This window comes from Myotis nattereri, assembly GCF_964212035.1.
Source record: "Myotis nattereri genome assembly, chromosome: 1".
In the NCBI taxonomy this organism is placed as follows: domain Eukaryota; kingdom Metazoa; phylum Chordata; class Mammalia; order Chiroptera; family Vespertilionidae; genus Myotis; species Myotis nattereri.
The window spans coordinates 229,870,355-229,891,158 of NC_138075.1; the positions used below are offsets into that span (position 1 = coordinate 229,870,355).

Genomic DNA, 20,804 nt, shown 5'->3' on the forward strand with positions numbered 1-20,804 from the left:
AATATAAATGAAGCATTCCAAAGAAAAGGACACGATAGCTGGACAGGATAAAAATGCAAGACCCAACTCAGAGAATAATGAGCAGAGCAAAGCTGAAGAATACAAGACCAATATATAAACATCAGCTGTATTTCTATAAGCAGCCAACAATCAATAGAAAATTGAAATTAGGAGATACCATTTACCACAGAATCAAAAAACACCTGAACTTAGGAATAAATTTTAAAAATATGTTCAAGCCTCAAAGACTATAAATTTTTAAAAGTCAGAGAGAAATTAAAGGTGACTTAAATAAGTAGAAATATACAGCATGTTCACAGACTGACAGGCTGCTTGTGGTTAAGACTGAATTTCCCCAAATTGACCTATATTATCCCACAAATAAAAGACTAGGCCCAGCCCTAGCTGGTTTGGTTCAGTGGATAGAGCGTCGACTGTGGACTGAAAGGTCCCGGTTCGATTCCGGTCAAGGGCACATGCCCAGTTTGCAGGCTCAATCTCCAGTAGGGGTGTGCAGGAGGCGGTCAATTTTCTCACATTTCTCTCCCTCTTCCTTCCTCTCTCTCCAAAAAGAAATATATATATATATATAAATATATAAAAATAAAAACTGCTTGAACATTTATTATATAGCTCCATGTGACTAAGAAAAAAATAATAGTCTGATAAAACACCCTCACCTCTGAGTAACAGAAAAACAGGTATCTATCTACCAGGGGGAAAAGCTCTTCTAAAACCACCCTTTGCTGATTTAGCATCCCACCTTTTCATGCTCAGAAAACTCTCCCCTGGCTTCTATTCAAGAACTCCGCGCCATCACCCTGTCCACAGCTCCTGGGTGTTGTAAAACCAAGACTGCTGGTTACAGGTTCAAGGAAGAGAAAAAGTCTAAAAAGGAGGTTATGAGGGATGGACTTTTATTTTGTAAGTCAGCCTTGATTCTCTCCAGTGCTAATTTTCAGAAGTTATTCACAATGACCTGATTTTGTATTTAATAATGCTCAGGTTCAGAGAAAACAGGCACAGAGAAAGGGACCTTTGGCAAAACCAAAAACGTGAAGAAATGAAATCACACCTGCTGAGCGGGGTAAGATGGGGGGGGACTGTCCACTTTACTGTCCTCCTTTGTGGGACTTCCATTTTCTAGGGCCACGGCTTCCTTCGGGGCTCCGGGTGGCTCCCCCCCACTCCCGCCGTCCGCCTCTTCATCATCAGCTTCTGAAGAACTGGCACTGGTGCTGCTCCCCTGTGGGGACTTTGGAAACAAACAGGACATGGAGCGCTGCATGCTGGCCACCACCCTGTGGCATCCCTGCTCCGACGAAGGGACACGGCCGTACCTCATCTTTCAGGGCCACGCTTTCCCCGTCACCATTTAACTCGCTGTGGATTCCATTCATGTTGGCCACCACCTCGGTGTCGTTGTAGTTATTCAACGGATAAATATCAGCAAACTTAGCTGACAACGGAGCCACATCTTCATCGTCACTGCAGCTGAGACAAGCGGAGATGGTCACCACGAGCCGTTCATGGGCACAGACATACTCCCGACATGCTCTCCTTACAGAGGCGCTACCCCAGCACCACTCACACTTCCCCAGGTCGCTGTGACCTCAGCACAAGAGCCAAGTACCCGGAAGGTTCCGTCTGGGCTCGGTGGACGAACGGAAAACAAGACTGCAAAGGGGAAGATGAAGGAGACCACAACAGCTTCATTTGATGAATGGGTGCGGCATTTCCATTCAACCTGGTGCACAACTGCCCTCCCTGCCATCGCTGAGCAGACACAGTCCAGGTTCAATGAAAATGAAAGGTGCAGCCCTAGCTGGTGTGGCTCAGTTAGTAGCGCTGTCCCATGCAACAGAGGGACGCCGGTTCGGTTCCTGGTCAGGACACATGTTCAGTTGTGGGCTCAATCCCCAGAGGGGGGTGTGCAGGAGTCAGCCAATTGGTGTTTCTCTCTCTCCCTCTCCTTTCCTTTCTCTCTAAAAAAAAAAAAATCAATAAAAACTTATTTTAAAAAATTAAAGGTGTATAGCAAGCATGTCAAATTCGTGGCTGGTGGGCCGTGAATTTGCCACGCTGGTATACAGGGAGCCATCTTAGGCCTTTAGTGTTTGTTTTTATAGCCACTGAAGTGCTAGACACAGCCAGCGGAACAAAATTTTAAAGGCACTATGTGCCAAAATACTGAAGTTTCTTACCAGCAGACCACTGCTGGTCAAGTCAGCCATGAACTCAATTACACATCAGCTTTAGCAAGACTTCCAAGCAATGGGCAAATGGAATACTGACTTAAAAAATGCAAGCAGACTTCAAGGCTAGGGCATCAGGTGGGCACTTTAACACGGGTCGCTTTCTGGTGCACGACCAGAGCCGGCACAGTGACCTTCAGTGCAAAGGGCTCGGGACGGACCCCCTGGGTGCACACACGGCGGTGCGTCCACAGCCTCAGCCAGAGGTGATGCTGTGGCTCCAGGAGAGTGTCCACAACTGCCAAACTCAGGCATCTTCCACTTTCAGAAAAACAAGATAACACATGACAAGGCTTCACACCCTGGAGCTCACCACGGAGGCACAGAGCCCACCCAGGTGACAGCACTCGGGCTCCTGAGGGCCACGGCCCCAGAGGTGACGAGGCGTGCCCCCTGGTCCGCACTCACACCCACTCCTGAGCTATCAGCATCACAATCCAGGCGAGGAACCCGAGGCTCAGGGATGTGCTTGCAGGGAATGTGGGACACAGACAGTGAACCCTTCGGGGCTCACGACCGGGACTACCCGAGTCCTTGCATTCCTGGGGTAAGCGTGACCCTGCCCTGGCCAAGAGGGACACCCGCACGAACCACAGGCCTGGGAGGCTCCTGCTCACCAGCACCTTTGCTCTTGACGGGTGTTTATTTTCCATTTCTTTTAAGGTGACGAAACAGGGTCCAGGTTTGGGTTTACTGATTTCCTGCTTTCAACTTTGCTTAAAGGAAGCAGGGGCCTCCCCGGAAGGCAGTGGTAGGGGACGTCTGTAGGCACAGCTGTCTGCCGCTCATCGCTGCCCTGCTTAACCCTCCGGAACCTTCCTTATCATAAGGTCCAACTTACAACGCTGGGGCCGAGCCGCTGTCGGTGAGGAGGAGCCGGGGGTGCTGCTGGATGGTGACTGGAGAGCTGGAGCCTGACCCCGAGCTGGCGGACGACACGCTGGGCGGGCGCATCTCAGAGACACAGTCGGAAGCAGGGCCCACCTGCAGGGGCAGCGGGTGGGCGTGGGTGTCGCCGGGGGCAGGGGGGTCCACGATGCCACACGTGAGGATGTGGGAGAGGCTGCAGTCGTCACAGGCACACCTGGGTGGGACGAGGAACCGTGACTGAGACAGCCAGGACGGCCAGGCCACGTGGCCCCAGGCCCTGGGCGCGGACTCACCTTCTCCGGTAGTGGCAGTTGGGGCAGTCGGGCACACTCAGCCGTGACGACAGCACATGCCTCATGGCATCTGTGAAGTTGTTCTCACCAGTGACTGCCTTTTTGCTGGTTAACTAGAGGAAATTAGAAAAGCGTAGGTCACTTCCGCAGGGCATGTCTCCTGTTATTATGTGCTTCATATTTTTAACAAATGTTTTTACTGATTTTTTAGAGGAAAGGAGAGGGACAGAGAGAAACTTCAACTGGCTGCCTCCTGCACACCCCCTACTGGGGATCGAGCCTGCAGCCTGGGCATGTGCCCCAACTGGGAATTAAACCAGTGATCTCTCAGTTCATGGGTCGAACAAAGCTCAACCACTGAGCCACACAAATGCTTCATACTTTTCAGTCACTATGGTAATGTGTGTCATGCTCACTTTTTATTTTCTTTGTTAATCCTCACCCAAGGATATTTTTCCCATTGATTTTTAGAAAAAGTGGAAAGGAGTGGGAGAGACAGAAAGAGACACTGATATGAGAGAGACACATTGACTGGTTGCCTCCTGCACGCCACCCCTCAACCCCCGTTGGGACCGAGGATCAAGCCTGCAATGGAGGTACATGGCCTTGACTGGAATTGAACCCAAGATCCTTCAGTCCCCAGGCTGATGCTATCCACTGAGCAAACCGGCCAGGGCTGTGTAATGCTTATTTCGACACCGAGGCTCACAGCTTCCTGAGTGGCCAGGAGCGAGGTCAGCAGACGGGAGTGGGCAGGTGGAGCCTACACAGGCCTGCGACCAGCAGCCCTGACGGGCCCTCACGGCAGACATGGCACAGAGATGAATCACAAACCCAAGGAGCAAGGCTCTGGCAGAGTGGACAGGCAAAGGAACCGAAGAGGGGAAGCCATGGTGCCAGAGGGAGGGGCCTGCAGAGCTGAAGGGGCCATGGCCGGAGCAAGCCCGGAGGAGGAGGTGCTGGCAATGCTGCCAGGGGCAAGGAGGGCATCCAGGCAGGGGGCGAACACTGAGCTGGGCTCCCTTGCAACACGTCTTAAAAAAAAAGATTTTTATTAATTTTTAGAGAGAGAGAGAAAGGGGGAGGGACAGAGAGAAAGAAACATCGACAAGAGAGAAACATCATGGATCGGCTGCCTCCTGACTTTCCCTACTGGGAAAGCCTGTGCCCTGACCGGGCATCGAACTGTGACCTCCTGGTTCCTAAGTCAACACTGAACCACTGAGCCACACCGGCCGGGCCCTCAACACTTCCTGAAGACCCGCTGACCCTGGGCTGAGCAAGAGGGTGTCTCAGGGGACCAGGAGGTGGGCCCGGGCCTGAGTGGGCCGCCTGCAGGACAGCGGGCTGAGCAGAGTGCTGCACCAGTGCCCAGGGGTCACAGGCACTCACGAGGCAAGATGGCTGCCTGGACGGTTGGCCTACAGATGGCAGAGGCGAGTGGGAAGGAAGCAGCCAGCAGCCAGGAGGAAGGCCAGTTGGAGACACCAGCAGCAGGAACGAAGCCTGGCCAGACAAAGGGGTGTCTGCGAGCTACCTAGGAAGCAGCACTTCAACTTCTGATGGACTAAGCGAGCGCATGGACTCGAGGGAAGGCGCGTGGATCCGCCCTGGCAACGGAACAGTGGCAGCTGGAAGGGCCATTTGGCTGGACGGGAGCCAGCGGGGGAGGCTTGGGGGTCGGGTGAGCGAGCCGGAGATGGTGCCGTCTGTCTACCTGTGGCGCGTGGCACAGACCACGGAAGTGAGGATGCGGGGAGGGGGAAGGTGAGGCCAGGAGACTAAGAAAGCCGGGCAGCAGCTGGAATTTGGATGAGAGTCAAGGGAAGCCAAGTTTCTATGAAGCGTGTCCTGAGGCCCCCGCAGCAAGGCCCCCCAAAGTACTGTCAAGAGGTTGGTGGAGGGCCCAACTGCTGGAGGAAGGAAGGCCCCGTCCCGTGGGGAGGTCAGTGCACGTGGTGGCCTCACTGCGTCACCAGAGAGTATAGACTGGACAGGGCGTCACCCGCCCACGAGCGGCTGTGAGGCTCACAGTGCTGGTCTTTTAGAGCCACTTGCTATGCAGTGAGCAACCACCCCTTGATCCTGGCCTCACCTGCTCTTCAAGGAAACGCCTGTGTCTGAAAAGCTCCCAGTCTTCTGTGAGTGTGCGCTGCCTGGTGTGCACAGCCATCTGATAAGGGAAGCAGCACAAGCTCAGCGCCAGCAGGTGCATGCAGGCCTCTCCAGGGGAGATGTCAGATGGTCAGTACGGCAGCCCGCCACGGGACAGGGCAAGTGCTGCGGGACAAGGGCAGGTACCACAGGACAGGGAGGTGTGCCACGGGACAGGGCAGGTGCCACGGGACAGGGCGGTGTGCCACGGGACAGGGCGGTGTATCGTGGACAAGGGCAGGTGCCTCGGGACAGGGCAGGTGCCTCGGGACAGGGAGGTGTGCCACGGGACAGGGCAGGTGCCTTGGGACAGGGAGGTGTGCCACGGGACAGGGAGGTGTGCCACAGGACAGGGCAGGTGCCACGGGACAGGGAGGTGTGCCATGGGACAGGGCAGGTGCCACGGGACACGGGCAGGTGCCACGGGACAGGGAGGTGTGCCACGGACAAGGACAGGTGCCACGGGACTGGGAGGTGTGCCATGAACAAGGGCAGGTACCACGGGACAAAGGCAGGTGCCTCGGGAAAGGGAGGTGTGCCACGGGACAAGGGCAGGTGCCACGGGACAGGGAGGTGTGCCATGGACAAGGGCAGGTGCCGTGGGACAGGGCAGGTACAGTGGATAAGGGTGGAACCAACAGCACCTCACACTAACTCAGAATCACCATAGAAATGAGTGCAAATTATAAAGAGAAATTAAACAATGCGTGTGCCTCTGTCAGTACCGTAAGCGAAACTGTCACGTACTGAATGTCCATTATTGCCCTGCACGTGCTGGGCATGAAGACAGGAAGACGACGGACAGTCCCCGTGAGGGGCTCAGAGCAGGACGGCGGCCTGGAGCCCGCAAGTGGCCGGTGTGGCCTGAGGACCGTGGGCCGAGCAAGGCAGACAGGGTGAAGCCTGCGTGACCCACTTATGGGAGCCCGAGGAGCCCAGAGACAGGAAGCAGAAGGGGGGCCAGAGGCCGGGGGGCCGAAGTGGGGAGGGCTGTGGCTGTTTAATGGGGACAGAATAGCAAAGTCCTGGAAGTGATGGGAGAGGCTCACCACGATGAGTGCACTCCCTTGGGAGCACGGCACTCGGAAATGAGTGAGATGACAAAAGTCAGGTCACGTGCACGTCACCACAATCAAAAGAACAGATGGAGGAGAAAATAAGAGTGGGCTCAAGGCACTGTCTTACTTAGGAGGGGGAGGCTCTTCAGTGACTGAATCCGATGTTTGTATAAATGTAATCTATGTATTCTTACAATGATTAGAAACTTAAGAGTAACCATTAAAGGATAGAAAGGGGATACATTCTTCTTCCAAAATGTATCCAATCCTACAGTCAAGAAAATGCTACCCCTAAACCCTCCATACAAGAATAATTTCATCAAGTAAAATTCTTGTATTTGAAAAGAATTCTAAGTAGTTTAAATTATTAGAGAAGAAATCTATGTTGAAGTAATGGACAATGAAAGCCCCACAAATCAAGTTTTATAAGATGTGCCCACAACGCAGAAGAAAATGCATCCGTTTAAACGCACTGAGAGCAAAGCAGATCATGAAGGACTGAGAAGTATGCGTTCAATGTAAGAAGCCAAAATGACCTAACAAGACAGGAAACCAGCCAAAAGGTAAAGCAGAAACGCCTGGGAAAAGAAGGTGCCCAGCACCGCGGAAGCTGGTTCTGCCAACGCCTCGCAGGCTGACCCAGGAACCAGGGGCAGCGCAGAGAGCGGGAGGGGGACAGGCCACACAGAGCAGACGCTTCTCCGCCTGTACAGCGGACACCTTCCCACCGAAGGACGCTGCCAGCAGGGCCTCCGCAGCGGTTTTAAAGGGAGTCGCCCTGAAAAAGCCTTCGCGGCTTGGCGAGCGGCGCAGGCTCCGGGCTTCTCCTGGCCTCGCAGCAGCTCGCGGGCGCTCTGCGGGGACCGCTGGGCATCGCACTGCCCTTTCGTGGAGGAAGTGCGTCTCTCAAACGTGACCGTGCGGCAGGCCAGGAGGACTGGCCTTCCACCGCTTCCGCGGCCCCGTTTCCACCGCCCCCTGAGCACGCGCTGGGGCCGCCCACCCGAGACGCGGAGGGAGCTTCCTAGGCCAGCAGCAATCTGTGGAGCTCACTCATGAAGCAGAGACCCCACACAGGCTCACACATGTCACATGCACGGAAAAGGCCGTGAAAGATCTGCAGTCCTGCTCCTCCTCCCTGCAAAACAGATCAGGCCCAAAGGTTTGGTTTTGTTTTGTTTTTGGAGGGCGGTTCTAGCGAATCCTTTATGGAACAGAACAGAATTTATTCTTGAAAAATCCAGAAACATGGAAAATTCCTCAATTTGTTCTCTGAGACTAGCATAACCTTCATACAAAATAGATGAGAACCTAAAGACAAAATCCCACACACAATAGCTCAGCGTTCGTGTCTGTGCTGCCGCAGTGAGCACCACAGCGCCTCAGAACAGACAGAGAAGTCCCAAATAAACATCGCAAATTAAATCTCGTGATGGATTAGCACTAACATCTCACTCCCTGGCCGGGAGGCTCAGCTGCTTGGAGCATCATCTGTGCACCAATGGGTTGCGGGTTCTAGTGCTGGTTGGGGCACATACCCAGGTGAGGGTTTGATGCCAGGTCGAGGTGCGTATGGGGGGCAACCAGTAGATGTTTCTCTCTTACGTTCATGTTTCTTGCTCTCTCCTTCTCCCTTCCTCTCTCTCTAAAAAAAAAAAAAAAGGGTAATATGTCATAAATTAGCAGGGTTTAATCCCAGGAATGCAAGGATGTCTAAAAATTAGGAAACCTTAAAAAAAAAAAATTAGGAAACAATCTCTTAATTCTTTTGGAAATGTATAAAAGGATAAAAAATATACAATCAAATTTAATATCTATTCGGATTTTTAAACAAAAATAACCATAATAAGTTGGATAAAAAAGGAAATTTCTTTAACTTGATAAAAAGCATCAGCGATCCGTGTGAGAAACATGAGACAATGTGAAAAGTCCAAACTCCTTCGAAGCCAGAACCAACCAACCGGAGTTCCAGCGCTGGAGAGAGACAGAACTAGTATTACTTGTAGAAGACATCCTGACGCAGAGATTCACAGCCATCAGCTAGAAACTGCGGAGAGCTAAGAGCCCGACAAGGGCTGAACAGAACCGCCTGGCGTACACATACCAGCACAGCTGTTCAGGAAATTTACTCTGCCATGTACTCTGCCACTCGTTATAAAGTACCCGGAGTAAGCTCTGTAAGAAGTGCAGACACCAAAAGCCTAACACAGGCTACAAAACCACCTCGCAGGGGCTCTGCAGCATCTTCTTGGATGGAAGTTTCAAACGGGTGCCAAGTCCCAGTGGTACTGTATGGCCTGCAGGTTTTAGGAAATGCATTTTTCTTTTGCCAGCAGCTGTTAAGAGATGGGCGGGCCGAGGTGCCACCTGGAAGCCTGTTCCTGTCACCTAGGAGGCCCTGGCTGCCCAGCCTTCAGGCCCCTCTCCCCCAAGAGCCCCCGAACGGCTGGCTATGTTCAAGTCTGCGTCCCCTTCTAGCCAGCGAGGGACAGAGACGGACTCTGAAGGTCACATGTGATGTGCACCCCTGGCTCTCGACAGGTGTTCAGTCAGCAGTGAAACGACGACGAGACTCAGCAGCTCCCCAAGGCAGCAGCCGGTAAGGGACCAGGGGCGCGGACAGGCGGATGGTGACCTGGACCCCTGCTGCCGAGTCCTGCAGGCACCCCCCCCCCCCATACACACACATGCACACATACCTGTTCATCAACGTAGGCGTCGATCCGCTTCTGGCACTCCAGCCACTCGGCGGCGACCCTGCGCAGCTCCTCCTCAGAGCGCTGGTACCGCTGCAGCAAGGTGCTGTAGGCGTCCTCGCTGCAGGCGTCGTGCGTCGTGGTCCCCAGCCTGTGGAGAGAAGGCTTTCAACAAAGAAAAGGGTCCAAAGGTCTGGGCAGCACCAGAGGGCAGCTCCTGTGTGTCACCTGCCCCAACATGACATGTGGGACCCACCCCACGCCACACAGACTGCTAGGAGGGATCATGAAGGACACGTGCAGGCCCCAGAACAGAGCCTGGCAGGAAGGAGAAGCTCCGAGAAGGAGCAGCTTCTAAGAAAAAAGTCAGTGGTGAGTATCACTGTCCCAAGATGACTAAGACCCAGCTAGCAATTCCATTTACTAAATGTGGGGCTGTAAGCAACATATTTAATGAGAAATATACTACTTTTGACCTGGTTTTCAAATTAAGTAAAATAGAAAATCCAATTCAAACAAAAATATAATTATATGCTCATTCATTCTGTGTTTTATCTTAAGAAACATGGTAAGACGGCAAATGAGGACATGAACAGGGAGCAGAAGACACAGGCCCAGGTGAACACTGCGGAAGCCACAGCGCGTCGGAGAAAGATGGCGACCTGTGGCGAGTGGGGGTGGGGTGGGGACAAGGGGCCTACAGCTTCTCGCTGGAAACCGCTCACTGGGCTCGGCGCTCTGGAGCTGACCCGCCACTGCCTTCCCCACAGCCGGCGGCTTCCCAGCGAGGACGCCCGGGCCGCACTGCTTCCGGGGGGCACACACAACGCCCGCAGGAGAAGGGCGTGCGCACACCCGGGGCGTGCGCAGGTGCGGACCAAATACCTGATTTGCGACACCAATGCTGGCAGGCTGCTCTGAAGAAGAGGCTCCGAAAACACCAGGTTCTCAAACAGGTGTTTGTTGTGCAGCTCCCACGTCACCTGGAACTTCTTCAGGTGCTCACTCTCCTGGTCAAAAAATAAGCAGAAGACGCACCGAGCTGCTGAAGACCGAAATCCCCCGGACCGCCCCTCCCGCTCCCCGCCCCAGTCCCCCAGGCCCAGCTCCGCTCACGAGGACTCGGGTGGAGGTCTCTGCCTGCACCACACAGCCCACTGGCCTCGCGCCTGCACTCGCACACAGAAACAGCGCAGCGAGATCCACAGGCCAGGAAAGGGCAGAGAAAGAAGAGAAACCACTGCACATACTTGATAGTCATTCCTTATAATTAGATTCACCATGTAGCGAAAACCCTCCTTTTCCGTTACTTAACCCTTTGCGGTTGTATTAAATTGGGACATGGGTGTCGTACTGGTCGGAATTAATTTCCATTGAAAGAGCAGTGATACGTAACATGCGAGATTATGAAGGATAAACAAGATTCATTAATTCTTTTCTGGAACTACGTCACTACTAGTAAAATCACTACAAGCATTATCACTTTCTACGTCAGAGTCAGTATTCAAGGTGCCAAAATAAAACTCTTCACCGTTACTTTCAGATTCGCAGTCCCCTTCTTTCGGTAACTTTCTTTTTGCCATTTTGGAGTATTATTTTGAAATATCTTAACAAGCGAGAATGCCTAATTACAGTTAAACGTAATTTGTAAAGCTTTATTTGAAATTCTGCGAAGTATCTCCGAAGCTTGTTGATTTCTTCACTCTCAAAAGGAGACTGACTCGCCACGGGTTTCGCATGGCGCGTGTGGAACGACCGCGTTTGTTTATATTGAGTTTCGATATCTCCGATTTGTCGGGACAATGTTTTGGTTCGTGACAAGGTCGCTTAGACACTTAAGAGCTTTCAGAGAAATTATGAACTGATACACGAATGAATAGAGTTAAGATTCATACGGTTCCTTGCTGCGGTGGCTGAGAGCAGACATACGACCGGAACCGTACAAAAGCTTTGGTGGCTGAGAGTAGACAAATGACCGCAAAGGGTTAAATGCAGGCACGTTTTCTTGCCTCTTGAGAAACCTCCCCTGACAGAGGCGCACTGTTCCACGAGACACCACGTAAGTGGGCAGCAAGCGGCGACATGACCTTCCCTACTCGCAGCCTTCACTCCTGACAGGACTTGCAAGAACTGCACGTGCGAATCCATGCTCCCATGTGCAAGCTCCATGCACGGCCTGTGCTCAAGTCACCTATGGCCCTGGGGAGGCTCCTGACCGAGCGACTGCCACTCGGGAACCTGCCTAAGTTCCACACGTCATTGCGCCTCCTTGGGGTGACACACAGTGATCTGTGCCCATTTCCAATTCAGCCAAAGGGAGCTGGGATGCCCTGAGCTGGGATGGCAGCAATGACCCGACCTGCACCCAAAGCCCCCACTGCCTGCCCCAGACTAGTGCCTGGCACAGGCGGACAACACTGGAGGCAGAGCTGCCCCCGCTGCTCACCAGCCCTGCGGTCGGGACCGTGGAGGTCCACCAGGGCCTGGCATCTCAGTGCCCACCCTCCTTGGTGGTGTCCCTGCCCTGTGCCGGCTCCACCTAACGCTTTCCCCACACACCAGCTCCACCCACACCTCCCTGCTCACACCCGGCCGCCCTGGGAGCCAGTGCTCAGCAGAGGGCAGTGGGGCGCACCGACCGCCAGGACCTGGGAGGGGTGCACTCAGCCTGTCACCCAATGTGCTGTAACAACATGGCCACAGACCACAGCGTGGAAAGGACACGTGCCACGGACTTCAGCGGAGACCCCTGTGCGCAGGCACTGGGCCAGGCACAGGGACACAAAGGCTAACGCTGCAGCCCCCAGGGCACAGGAGAAGGCGGTGATCTGACTGACGACCGTCTCCACAACAGAACAGCAGGAGCCAAGGCAGCTGCAGACCAGACCCAGGCCAGCTGAGAGGCGCAGGACTGCCCAGGAGTCGGGTCTCACCTGCCCCGCCCCCTACACCTTCGGGACAGGCTGTGGGCCCTGCCGGCAGCCTGCGAGCACGGGCACTAGCACAGGCACTAGCACAGGCACTAGGCACAACCCTGGGGCACAGCTGTGGCTCCAGGGCTGAGCTACTGGAGGTAACAGGCCAAGATTCGTTCCTGAAGATGCTGGGTGTGTTCTGTGAGATCTGAAGCCACCCTCCCAGTGAGGCACGTGGAAACTGAGGTCCCAAACGCCCTCACCGCCTGGACCCAGGGGGACGGTCGCAGGTGCTGAGGCAAGTGTCTCTGAGGCCAGTACTGCTCACACCAGCGACCCTGCGCTGGGGCCAGAGATGCCGCAGCTGACGTGTGCTGTCACAGCGCTACGAGTGGTGAGCCTGTGTGAGGACGGCAGAGCCGGGCCAGGGGCAGAGGCAGGAAGGAAAAGTCCGTGGTTCCGGGCTTTCTGGCCTCCCCAGCCTCACTCCCCACATTCCAAGGCCGACGTGTGGAGTTGGAAGAGGAGGGTGTGCCGTCAGGTCCCACGGCAGACCTGAGACACAGGGTGTGCAGCCTTCGAGTGTCCCGTGAACGGAAGCTTCAATCTCATGGCCATCACAGCCTGGTCAGGCATTTCCCAGAGGACTGGAGGCGTAAGTTAGGTCTAGTTCCCACTCTATTTCAATGCTTGATAAGGAACACATGACCCTCAACCTGCTTGGCCCCAGGGCGCGTGCAATGAACCCCTCGAGTGCACTTCCCAGAAGGTCACGCTTGGGGAAATACCTTCCAGGCAAACGCATTCCACGGGCCTGCAGGCTCAGGACGAAGGGGTGTTGTTTCTGGAGAAGCTGAGGGCAGAGAGTTAGCCGGCTGGGTCACACCGCAGTGACCGTGCTGCTTCCAGGAAAACACAGGACCCCATTTGCAGCCGATCACCCAGCCTGAGCTTCCAGGAACTCGGAGTTAGGGAATCTGCCCCGGCCGCTGTGCCGCGAGGCTTCTCCAGCTGAAGGCCTTTCTGAGGAGCAGTGGTCATTTCCACACGGAGACTCGTGTTGCTGAAGACATGTACCCGGGGAGCCAGTGCGTCCAGTGATCGACATGTGCCGTGAGGAAGCCGCGCGTGAGCAGGTCCAATCCAAGTGTGAGCTACGCAGAGGGTTCCGCAGCCAGTGTGGGTCTGCTGTGCCACGTGGTTTCAGAGGCTACAGTTTCCGTGGGAGGTGCACTCGGCTCTGGTGGACTTTAAGAAAAGTCCCACCATCTGAAAGGCTGCCACCCACTCCTCCGTCCCCAATACACATCTCCAGGAGGCCTTCCTCAGGGCCCAGCCAAGACAGCCTCGCACAGCAAGCTGTGCGCAGAGCAGGGGAGAACCCAGGGCCAGACACTAGAAATGTGCAAACATGTAAATAAATGCGTTCGCCCCTGGCCGGTGTGGCTCAGTTGGTTGGGTCAACCCTTGCACCAACAGGTTGCTGGTTCGATTCACAATAGGAGTACATGCCTGGGTTTCAAGCTTGATCCCTGGTAGGGTGTGTGCAGGAGGTAGCCAATTGATAGTTCTCTCTCATCAATGTTTCTCTCTCTCTCTCCCCCTTCCTCCTCAAAATTAACAGAAACATATTTAAAATAAGTAAATGTGTTGCTTTGAAAAAATTAATGTTTTATTTAAAATATGCTATTTGTGCCTTGGCCAGATGCTAAGTGGTCAGAGCATCCGCCTAAGAGTCGCAGGTTCAAGTTCTGGTCAAGAGGACGTACCTCGGTTGCAAGTTCTCCAGCCCCGTAGGGGTGCGTGAGGGAGGCAACCAATAGACGTGTCTCTCTCCCATCAGTGTTTCCTCTCCCTCCCCCTCCCCCCCTTCCCTTCCACTTTCTCTAGAAATCAATGGGAAAAAATATCCTCGGGTGAGGATATACAGTAAATATTGATTAAAAGTCCACATAAACAAAAGCTCTTTGGGGCCCTGTTTGTAAGCTTAAAGGACCCAAGTCCCAAACTATGGAGAACTGCTCTGAGACGCTGACTCAGAGTTTACCTTAGCTCAGTTCTGCAGACTCTTCAGACCATGGGGATCACAGGACGGGCCGGGAAGGACTCTGTGATCCGTCTGTGAACCTTCTTGGATCCTCATTTGAACAATCCAACCACAAAGAGATTTTTGAGCCAATGGGGAAAGTTTTATATGGACTGGGTGTTAATCCATAAAAACAAACCACTCTCAGCTTTGTGGGTGTGACAATGGTCTATGGGTACGTAGGTCATGGACAGCCCCGAAGAGTGGCCTATGGCTGCTTTACTGGCAGCCCGGAAGCACGCAGGGCAGTCAGCCCAAGCTCGAGTTTCCCAGCGACGCCAGCAGCACCTGTCAGACCACGCACCTCTGCGGCAGCAGCTCTGTTACAATCTCCAGGAGGCGACACTGTGGCCCCCTCCCCGTCACCGACCCACCCGGTCAGAGGGCGCATGTCCCGCTGCCAATCCAGTGCTCGGAGCTCTGCGTCACCTCACACTGAGGTGCCATCACTGGTGGTCCCAGCATCACGTGTAGGCCCCACCCTGGGAGGGACGCAGGCCGCAGCCCGGGGTGAACGTGGGCTTTTGAGCATGTGAACTTCTCAGCCCTGAGGCTTTTGCCTTTCCTGCCACCTTGTTCAGTCTGTTACCAGCACTTCCCTGTTTCCCTGGGGGAGAGAAGTGCTCCGAGAGCCTCGCTGCTGGGCCACTGGAAACCAAAGTGAGTATCGCTACGTGTGAACAAGGTGGGATGAATCACTGCCAAATAGCTGTATTTTGCGCTTAAAATTCATGAGGTTTTTTTTCAAACCACAAGAAAACATTTCTGTGTAAATTGCTAGGGATTTGCTCTAATAAATGTGGTTCAAACTCACTTTTGTTAGCGTCACAAACAGCGCTCTGACAGGCCGGGCCTGCATGGAGGCGGCACAGCAGGGCACCAGGCAGGTGCAGGCGGGAGCGCGGGAGCCCCAGGTGCTGTCACAGAGAAGGCGGCGCGGGATCTGGACCTCTGGGCAGCAGGGCGAGGCCCAGGAGGCAGAGGTGGAGGCAGGGCTGCAGGTGCTGCTGCAGGCGCGGCCCCGAGGCAGCGTGGCCTGCTCAGCCCCGAACTCCGCTTCTCTGACACGGTCCTGACACGGCCCACGGCCCACCACTCACCAGCTGCTTTTCTATAACGAGTGCTTTCCTTGAGGTCGTAGGGAGTCACGGAGGAATGCCAACATCTACTGCATCAACGCTCAAGGGAGGCCCTTGGGCCCGAGATTACTTGCAAAATGGTGTTTGTAAACTTTTCTGGTGAAAAGTCTATCAACTTTAGAATCACATACAGACCACTAGGGCTTAAAATCTTAGGAGCCACTTACTATATTTGTTTCAAAGTGTAGTTTTATCACTAAGAAAGCACCCAATACCAGCCCAGTAAGGACCATTTAATAAAATTTAAGTGATAATAATAATAAAAAAAAAACCCCAGCCCAACCGGTGTTGCTCGTGGTTGAGCGTCGACCTATGAACCAGGAGGTCACAGTTCGATTCCCTGTGTGGGGCGTGCAGGAGGCAGCTGATCGATGATTCTCTCTCATCATTGATGCTTCTCTCTCTCTCCCTTCCTCTCTGAAATCAATAAAAATATATTTAAACACACACACACACACACACAGGCCCAGACTGTTGTTGGTGAACAGGTGCTTCTCTGACAGGAGGCGAGAGGCTGTCTCTGGGGAGCAGGTCAGCTTCCAACCAGCAGGCCTGTCTCCAAATGACCTCAGCACATCCAGTTTCTAGGAACTCCATTTCCACAGCACGCCCCCCGCCTTTACTCCTGGTGGTGGTCCAAGACCCAAGGGTGGGGACGGCACCTGACCGGACAGCACCCACCCTTCCTCCGGCTTGGACTGTCCAGTGAAAGGACTGAAAGGCCCCATGAGCAGGCGCCCCCGCATACATCCCATCCAACACGGGCCTCTGTGTACAGTAACGACAGTGACCAGCTGACAATGCGGACATTTTTCCTTCTTGTCCCTGTTGACCACACACTGGTCCTCACTGCATCCTGTCCCCTGCCTGCCTCGCTCCCTAGGCCTCACGCTCTCCAAACAGTGTTTCATGACACGTCACTGCCTGTCCATCCACTCAAGACTTATCAGCAGCAGATAGGGAGGGGGGAGGAGAGGAGAGAAGGCAGGCTCCGCCCGGCCCCCGAACATCACAGGGAGGGGATCTGGACTGCACACGACACCACCAGGTCTCAGCCTCACCCATTACACAGCTTAGTTCCCAACAAAGCCCAGAAAGGCACACGCTCTTACCAGAGTGCCCAGGAAGGTGCTGATGGTGCGTGCCGCCTGGCAGAGGGCGCCATACTCCTCGAGCAGCAGGGAGATGAACTGGTGGGCCTGCGGCGGGCCCTGGAGGCCAGACGGCGCCCGCACTCGCGCTGCAGCTGACAACTGCCGCAGGAGGCGGACCTTCATCTCCAGCACGTACTCTCGGGCTTGCTGCTCCAGCCGCTGGTACAGCTGGTAGGGGTCTCTCTCGCAGAGCCTGCACAGAGAAGGACAGTCACCACTCACCCGGGACCCCGCATCACCCCTCGAGCACCTTTTTATATCCATGAGCATCTTTCCTGAAGCCTTTCCCCAGGAGCCCACCTGAAATGCCACCACCTTCTCACACCGGGAGAGAAACATTCGTCCAAGGCAACAGAGGGAGACAGGCAGAAAGTGTCTGGAACTTTCCCACGCCATCCATAACAGCCAGGAAAAAATACATTTATTGAGACCTTACTCTGTGTCAGCACTAACTCATTTACCACCTGGTGGGCTGACTCTCACCTGCACTAACTCATTTACCCACCTGGTGGGCTGACTCACACCTGCACTAACTCATTTACCCTCCTGGTGGGTTGACTCTCACCTGCACTAACTCAGTCACCACCTGGTGGGCTGACTCTCACCTGCACTAACTCAGTCACCACCTGGTGGGCTGACTCTCACCTGCACTAACTCAGTCACCACCTGGTGGGCTGACTCGCACCTGCACTAACTCAGTCACCACCTGGTGGGCTGACTCACACCCGCACTAACTCAGTCACCACCTGGTGGGCTGACTCGCACCTGCACTAACTCAGTCACCTACCCACGTGGGCTCTCACATTACTGAACACTGAAGCCTACGGAGCCAGCAGGTGGCAGAGCAGAAACAGCAGTGCAGAGGCGGCTGCCGGAGATGGGCCTTCTGCACCCTGGACCACTGAAGTGAAAACATAGGCGGTTGAAGACAAGTAATATGTTTGAATGCTGGTATGGTCACAGGTGAACAGAGTGACCCTAATGAGGTAATCTCAGGGTGGGGGGCGGCCACGGACTGCTTCTCCTTCCTGCCAGGAACGCAGTGCACAACCCAAAGGGGCTGGCGTTATTTTCAAAATTAGGGGAAATGTACAGACAGCATATCTTATTTAAATCATCCCACCAGAAAACCAATAAAAGAATAAAATAAAACTTGTAAGCTGAAGAGCAAGAAAAAATTAATGCATCCCCCGGCCCAGCCACAGTAAGTTAACACTGTCATGCACTGCTTTTCTGACTTGCTCTGCAGTACTTGGCATCACTTTTCATCGTGTGCCTCTGAGGAGCCTGCAGATGGAAACCTAGGACACGGCAGCAGCAACCCCACCTCCAGCTACACCCGGTCAGTGGAGTGGCCGCTGTGTTAGCCACGAGCTGTAAATACACGGCGCCTCACAGCTCCTGCTCTTTATAGAGTGAATCCTTCCACCGCTGGGCACCACATTTGGCCAAAAGAGAAAAAGGTGAATTATCGCCTACTCCACTTTATTTTTTTAAATATGTTTTATTGATTATTTTTAGAGAAAGGAGAAGGGACAAGGAGAGAGAAACATTGATGTGAGAGAGAAACACTGATCGGTTGCCTCCCATACTCGCCCCAACAGGGGATCAACCAGGCGATCTAGGTATGTGCCCTGACCGGGAACCAAACCAGCGACCTTTTAGTGCACAGGACAATGTTCAACCAACTGAACCACACTGGCCAGGGCACCTATTCCACTTTATCCCACTTTAAAATGGCCACACCATCTAGGCTGTAAAAGACAAAGGCCACGTAAAATCCTGCAATGGAACATTGACACCTTATACAAAATGTGGCTAGAACACAGTAAAAACCACTGTGGATTAGTACACTCCGCAGAGATAAATTGATTTTTTAGCAGAATAATCGAGCACAGCGGTCGCCAACCAAAGGTCTGTGGACCATGGTAGTCCGTGAGGTCCGAAAGGTTGGCAATCACTGCTCTAGCAACCTGTCCGTTGAAACAGAATGCTTTTCATCTGCTAAAGAAAACCCACACAAGATTCGAGTGACACAGGGACAATCAAACGTACAGGTAGAGTGGACACCTCCTTCTTAGACATCTAATGAGCATGGCGAAATTAGTCACACATTTCATCCTCTTTCCTTGTCCATTGTTGACCTTATGAATGTAATGAAATGACCGTCGTACTTTTGCAAGTAGATCTTCTTAAAGTTATACACCGAGAGAAAGGAGGGTGCCGGAGATGTTGTCATCCACACGTACTTGCACTGCACTGCCCCGTGTGGTGGAGGCCATGCCGCCGTGCACACGCACACACACACGCACACATGCAATGTGGTTGGTGGGCAGCAATTTAAGAAAAGAAAGGTGAGTGTCACGGGTGATGTGAGGAGGCCCTGAGACTTTAGATAGGGAACCTCTTTGAGAAGCTGCCTGAAGATTAATGTGAATGATGGAAGGAGAAAAAAAAAGAGAGAAACCCTGAAAAGGGAAGAACACGCCAGAGAGAGAAGAGAAAATGCAAGGCCCTAGGGCAGGAATGAAGGGTGTGGGACAGGAGAGGAGGCAGGAGGTGGTAGCAGAGCAGATCCCGCAGGATGCGAGGGCGGGAGAGGAGAGGGTCCCCTCCACCAGGAGCCCAGCCCCGGAAAGGGGCCTCACAGACATCCCTCCTGACTCATCGGGATGTAAACACCAAGTGCTCTGGGACACAAAGACTAAGCAGAACACAGTACCTACAACCGCACGGGGACGTGGACTTACCCAAGCCTAACAGTGGGTTTCACGATTAGATAATGTGCTTCCCAAACCTCAGCCACCCACAGGCCACTGTCCCATCTCTGCCAGACGTCCCTCCGCTACACTAGCTGCTGCATATTTTCTATCAATTGCCTTTGAACTCACTTTAGGCTCTTCCTAAGCCGTGAAGTCACGGTTCTCATGTGCAGGTTGCCAAGACCTTCCTACTGCTCACTGGGAAATCTAACTGCAAAAACGGTACCTGGCCCCCCTGGAACCAGCTCAGCAACAGCAGGGGTTCACAGGTCAAACCCCAAACACACCGGCGGAATCCATCCACCAGTCAGCACAGCCCACGGCCAACCACTACTCCCGTGTCCGGGATAAACTAAGGCACAGCAAGCAAGAGTTTATAAAACCCCCGAAGGTGCCGCATTCAAAACGTGAGGAAAAGAAACCAATATGAGAACCAATCCATGAAATGTATAACTCAAATTTATCACTTTTATTTGGAACATTTCAAAAAAGAGAAAAAAGATGCTAAGACTATAAGGAAAAATAAAATTAGGTCCACTTCAAATTCTGCGTTGTCATGAGCATGGGGGGTCTGAAGAGCAGGCGCCACATGTAAGCCACTGACGTCTGAGGCACCCACGGGCAGGCCTGGCCACAGCGCTGGCCACTCACGTGCAGTGCCTGTTCCCTGGCTGCCGTGCTGCACGGAGCCTGCGTGGACGGGACAGCTGCCCAATGTCTTCCTCAGGCTAAGCCAGTGCTCAGCAGCACCCAGCACAGAAGGACTTAGTGTCAATCTCAACACGAGAAGTGGCAGAAGGGTGACTCCACTCCCACTATGTGGGCAGTAAGGGTTTCAGCAAACCAGAGCTTGTAACCTGACACAGAGGGCTCCCTCCTGCCAGGTGTCTGCTGAGTCCCCGCAGTGCACCCAGACCCTGAGAGCACAGCTCCCTGGGCACCGGCGAGAAAGGACAAGACACAGGGGACACGTGTACCTATCCACGAGCTCCTTCACCCCCTCCTTATCAGGCACCAGGGACTGGTCTTGGTCGTCTGCCAGTGGGGTCCCCGCCTGGCGGTAAATGCAGCGGACCATGTAGCGCACTTCAGACCAGTAGTTCTGCAGCTGCTGCGGCTCCCGGTCCGTCTCTGCCGAGATCTCTCTGTGAGGCAGCACAAGGCAGGGGGTCAGGGTCAGTTAGCACCACCCTCGCCATCCCCGACTCCATCACGGCCCTCCCGTCCACACCCACTTCCTTCCCCACTCCATCCGGCTCTGCTGTCGCTGCAGCGAGCTGGCACAGCCCCTGGGGTGCCTTTGGTCAGCCAGTCCCCGAGACCTCGTCTCTGGGAGATGTTGGCCCCCTCCCACAACAGGGATAGGGAATGCTGACCAGCCCCGCTCCCAGACCTCCACTGCCCGGGCCCATTAGGCAGCTC

The 20,804-nt window shown here is 53.9% G+C and overlaps 1 protein-coding gene across 1 annotated transcript in view; it reads right to left on the bottom strand.

Moving 5' to 3' along the window:
- Positions 1-20,804, bottom strand: part of FAM193A (family with sequence similarity 193 member A) — a 74,769-nt gene that overhangs the window by 23,176 nt on the left and 30,789 nt on the right. Inside the window, exons 3-11 of the mRNA XM_081092483.1 lie at positions 20,360-20,527; positions 16,579-16,813; positions 10,212-10,336; positions 9,330-9,477; positions 5,514-5,591; positions 3,419-3,531; positions 3,097-3,339; positions 1,341-1,494; positions 1,076-1,255 (exon numbers count right to left, since the gene is read on the bottom strand). Of these exons, the coding sequence (XP_080948609.1) occupies positions 1,076-1,255; positions 1,341-1,494; positions 3,097-3,339; positions 3,419-3,531; positions 5,514-5,591; positions 9,330-9,477; positions 10,212-10,336; positions 16,579-16,813; positions 20,360-20,527 (1,444 nt within the window). The remainder of the gene's footprint in view (positions 1-1,075; positions 1,256-1,340; positions 1,495-3,096; positions 3,340-3,418; positions 3,532-5,513; positions 5,592-9,329; positions 9,478-10,211; positions 10,337-16,578; positions 16,814-20,359; positions 20,528-20,804) is intronic.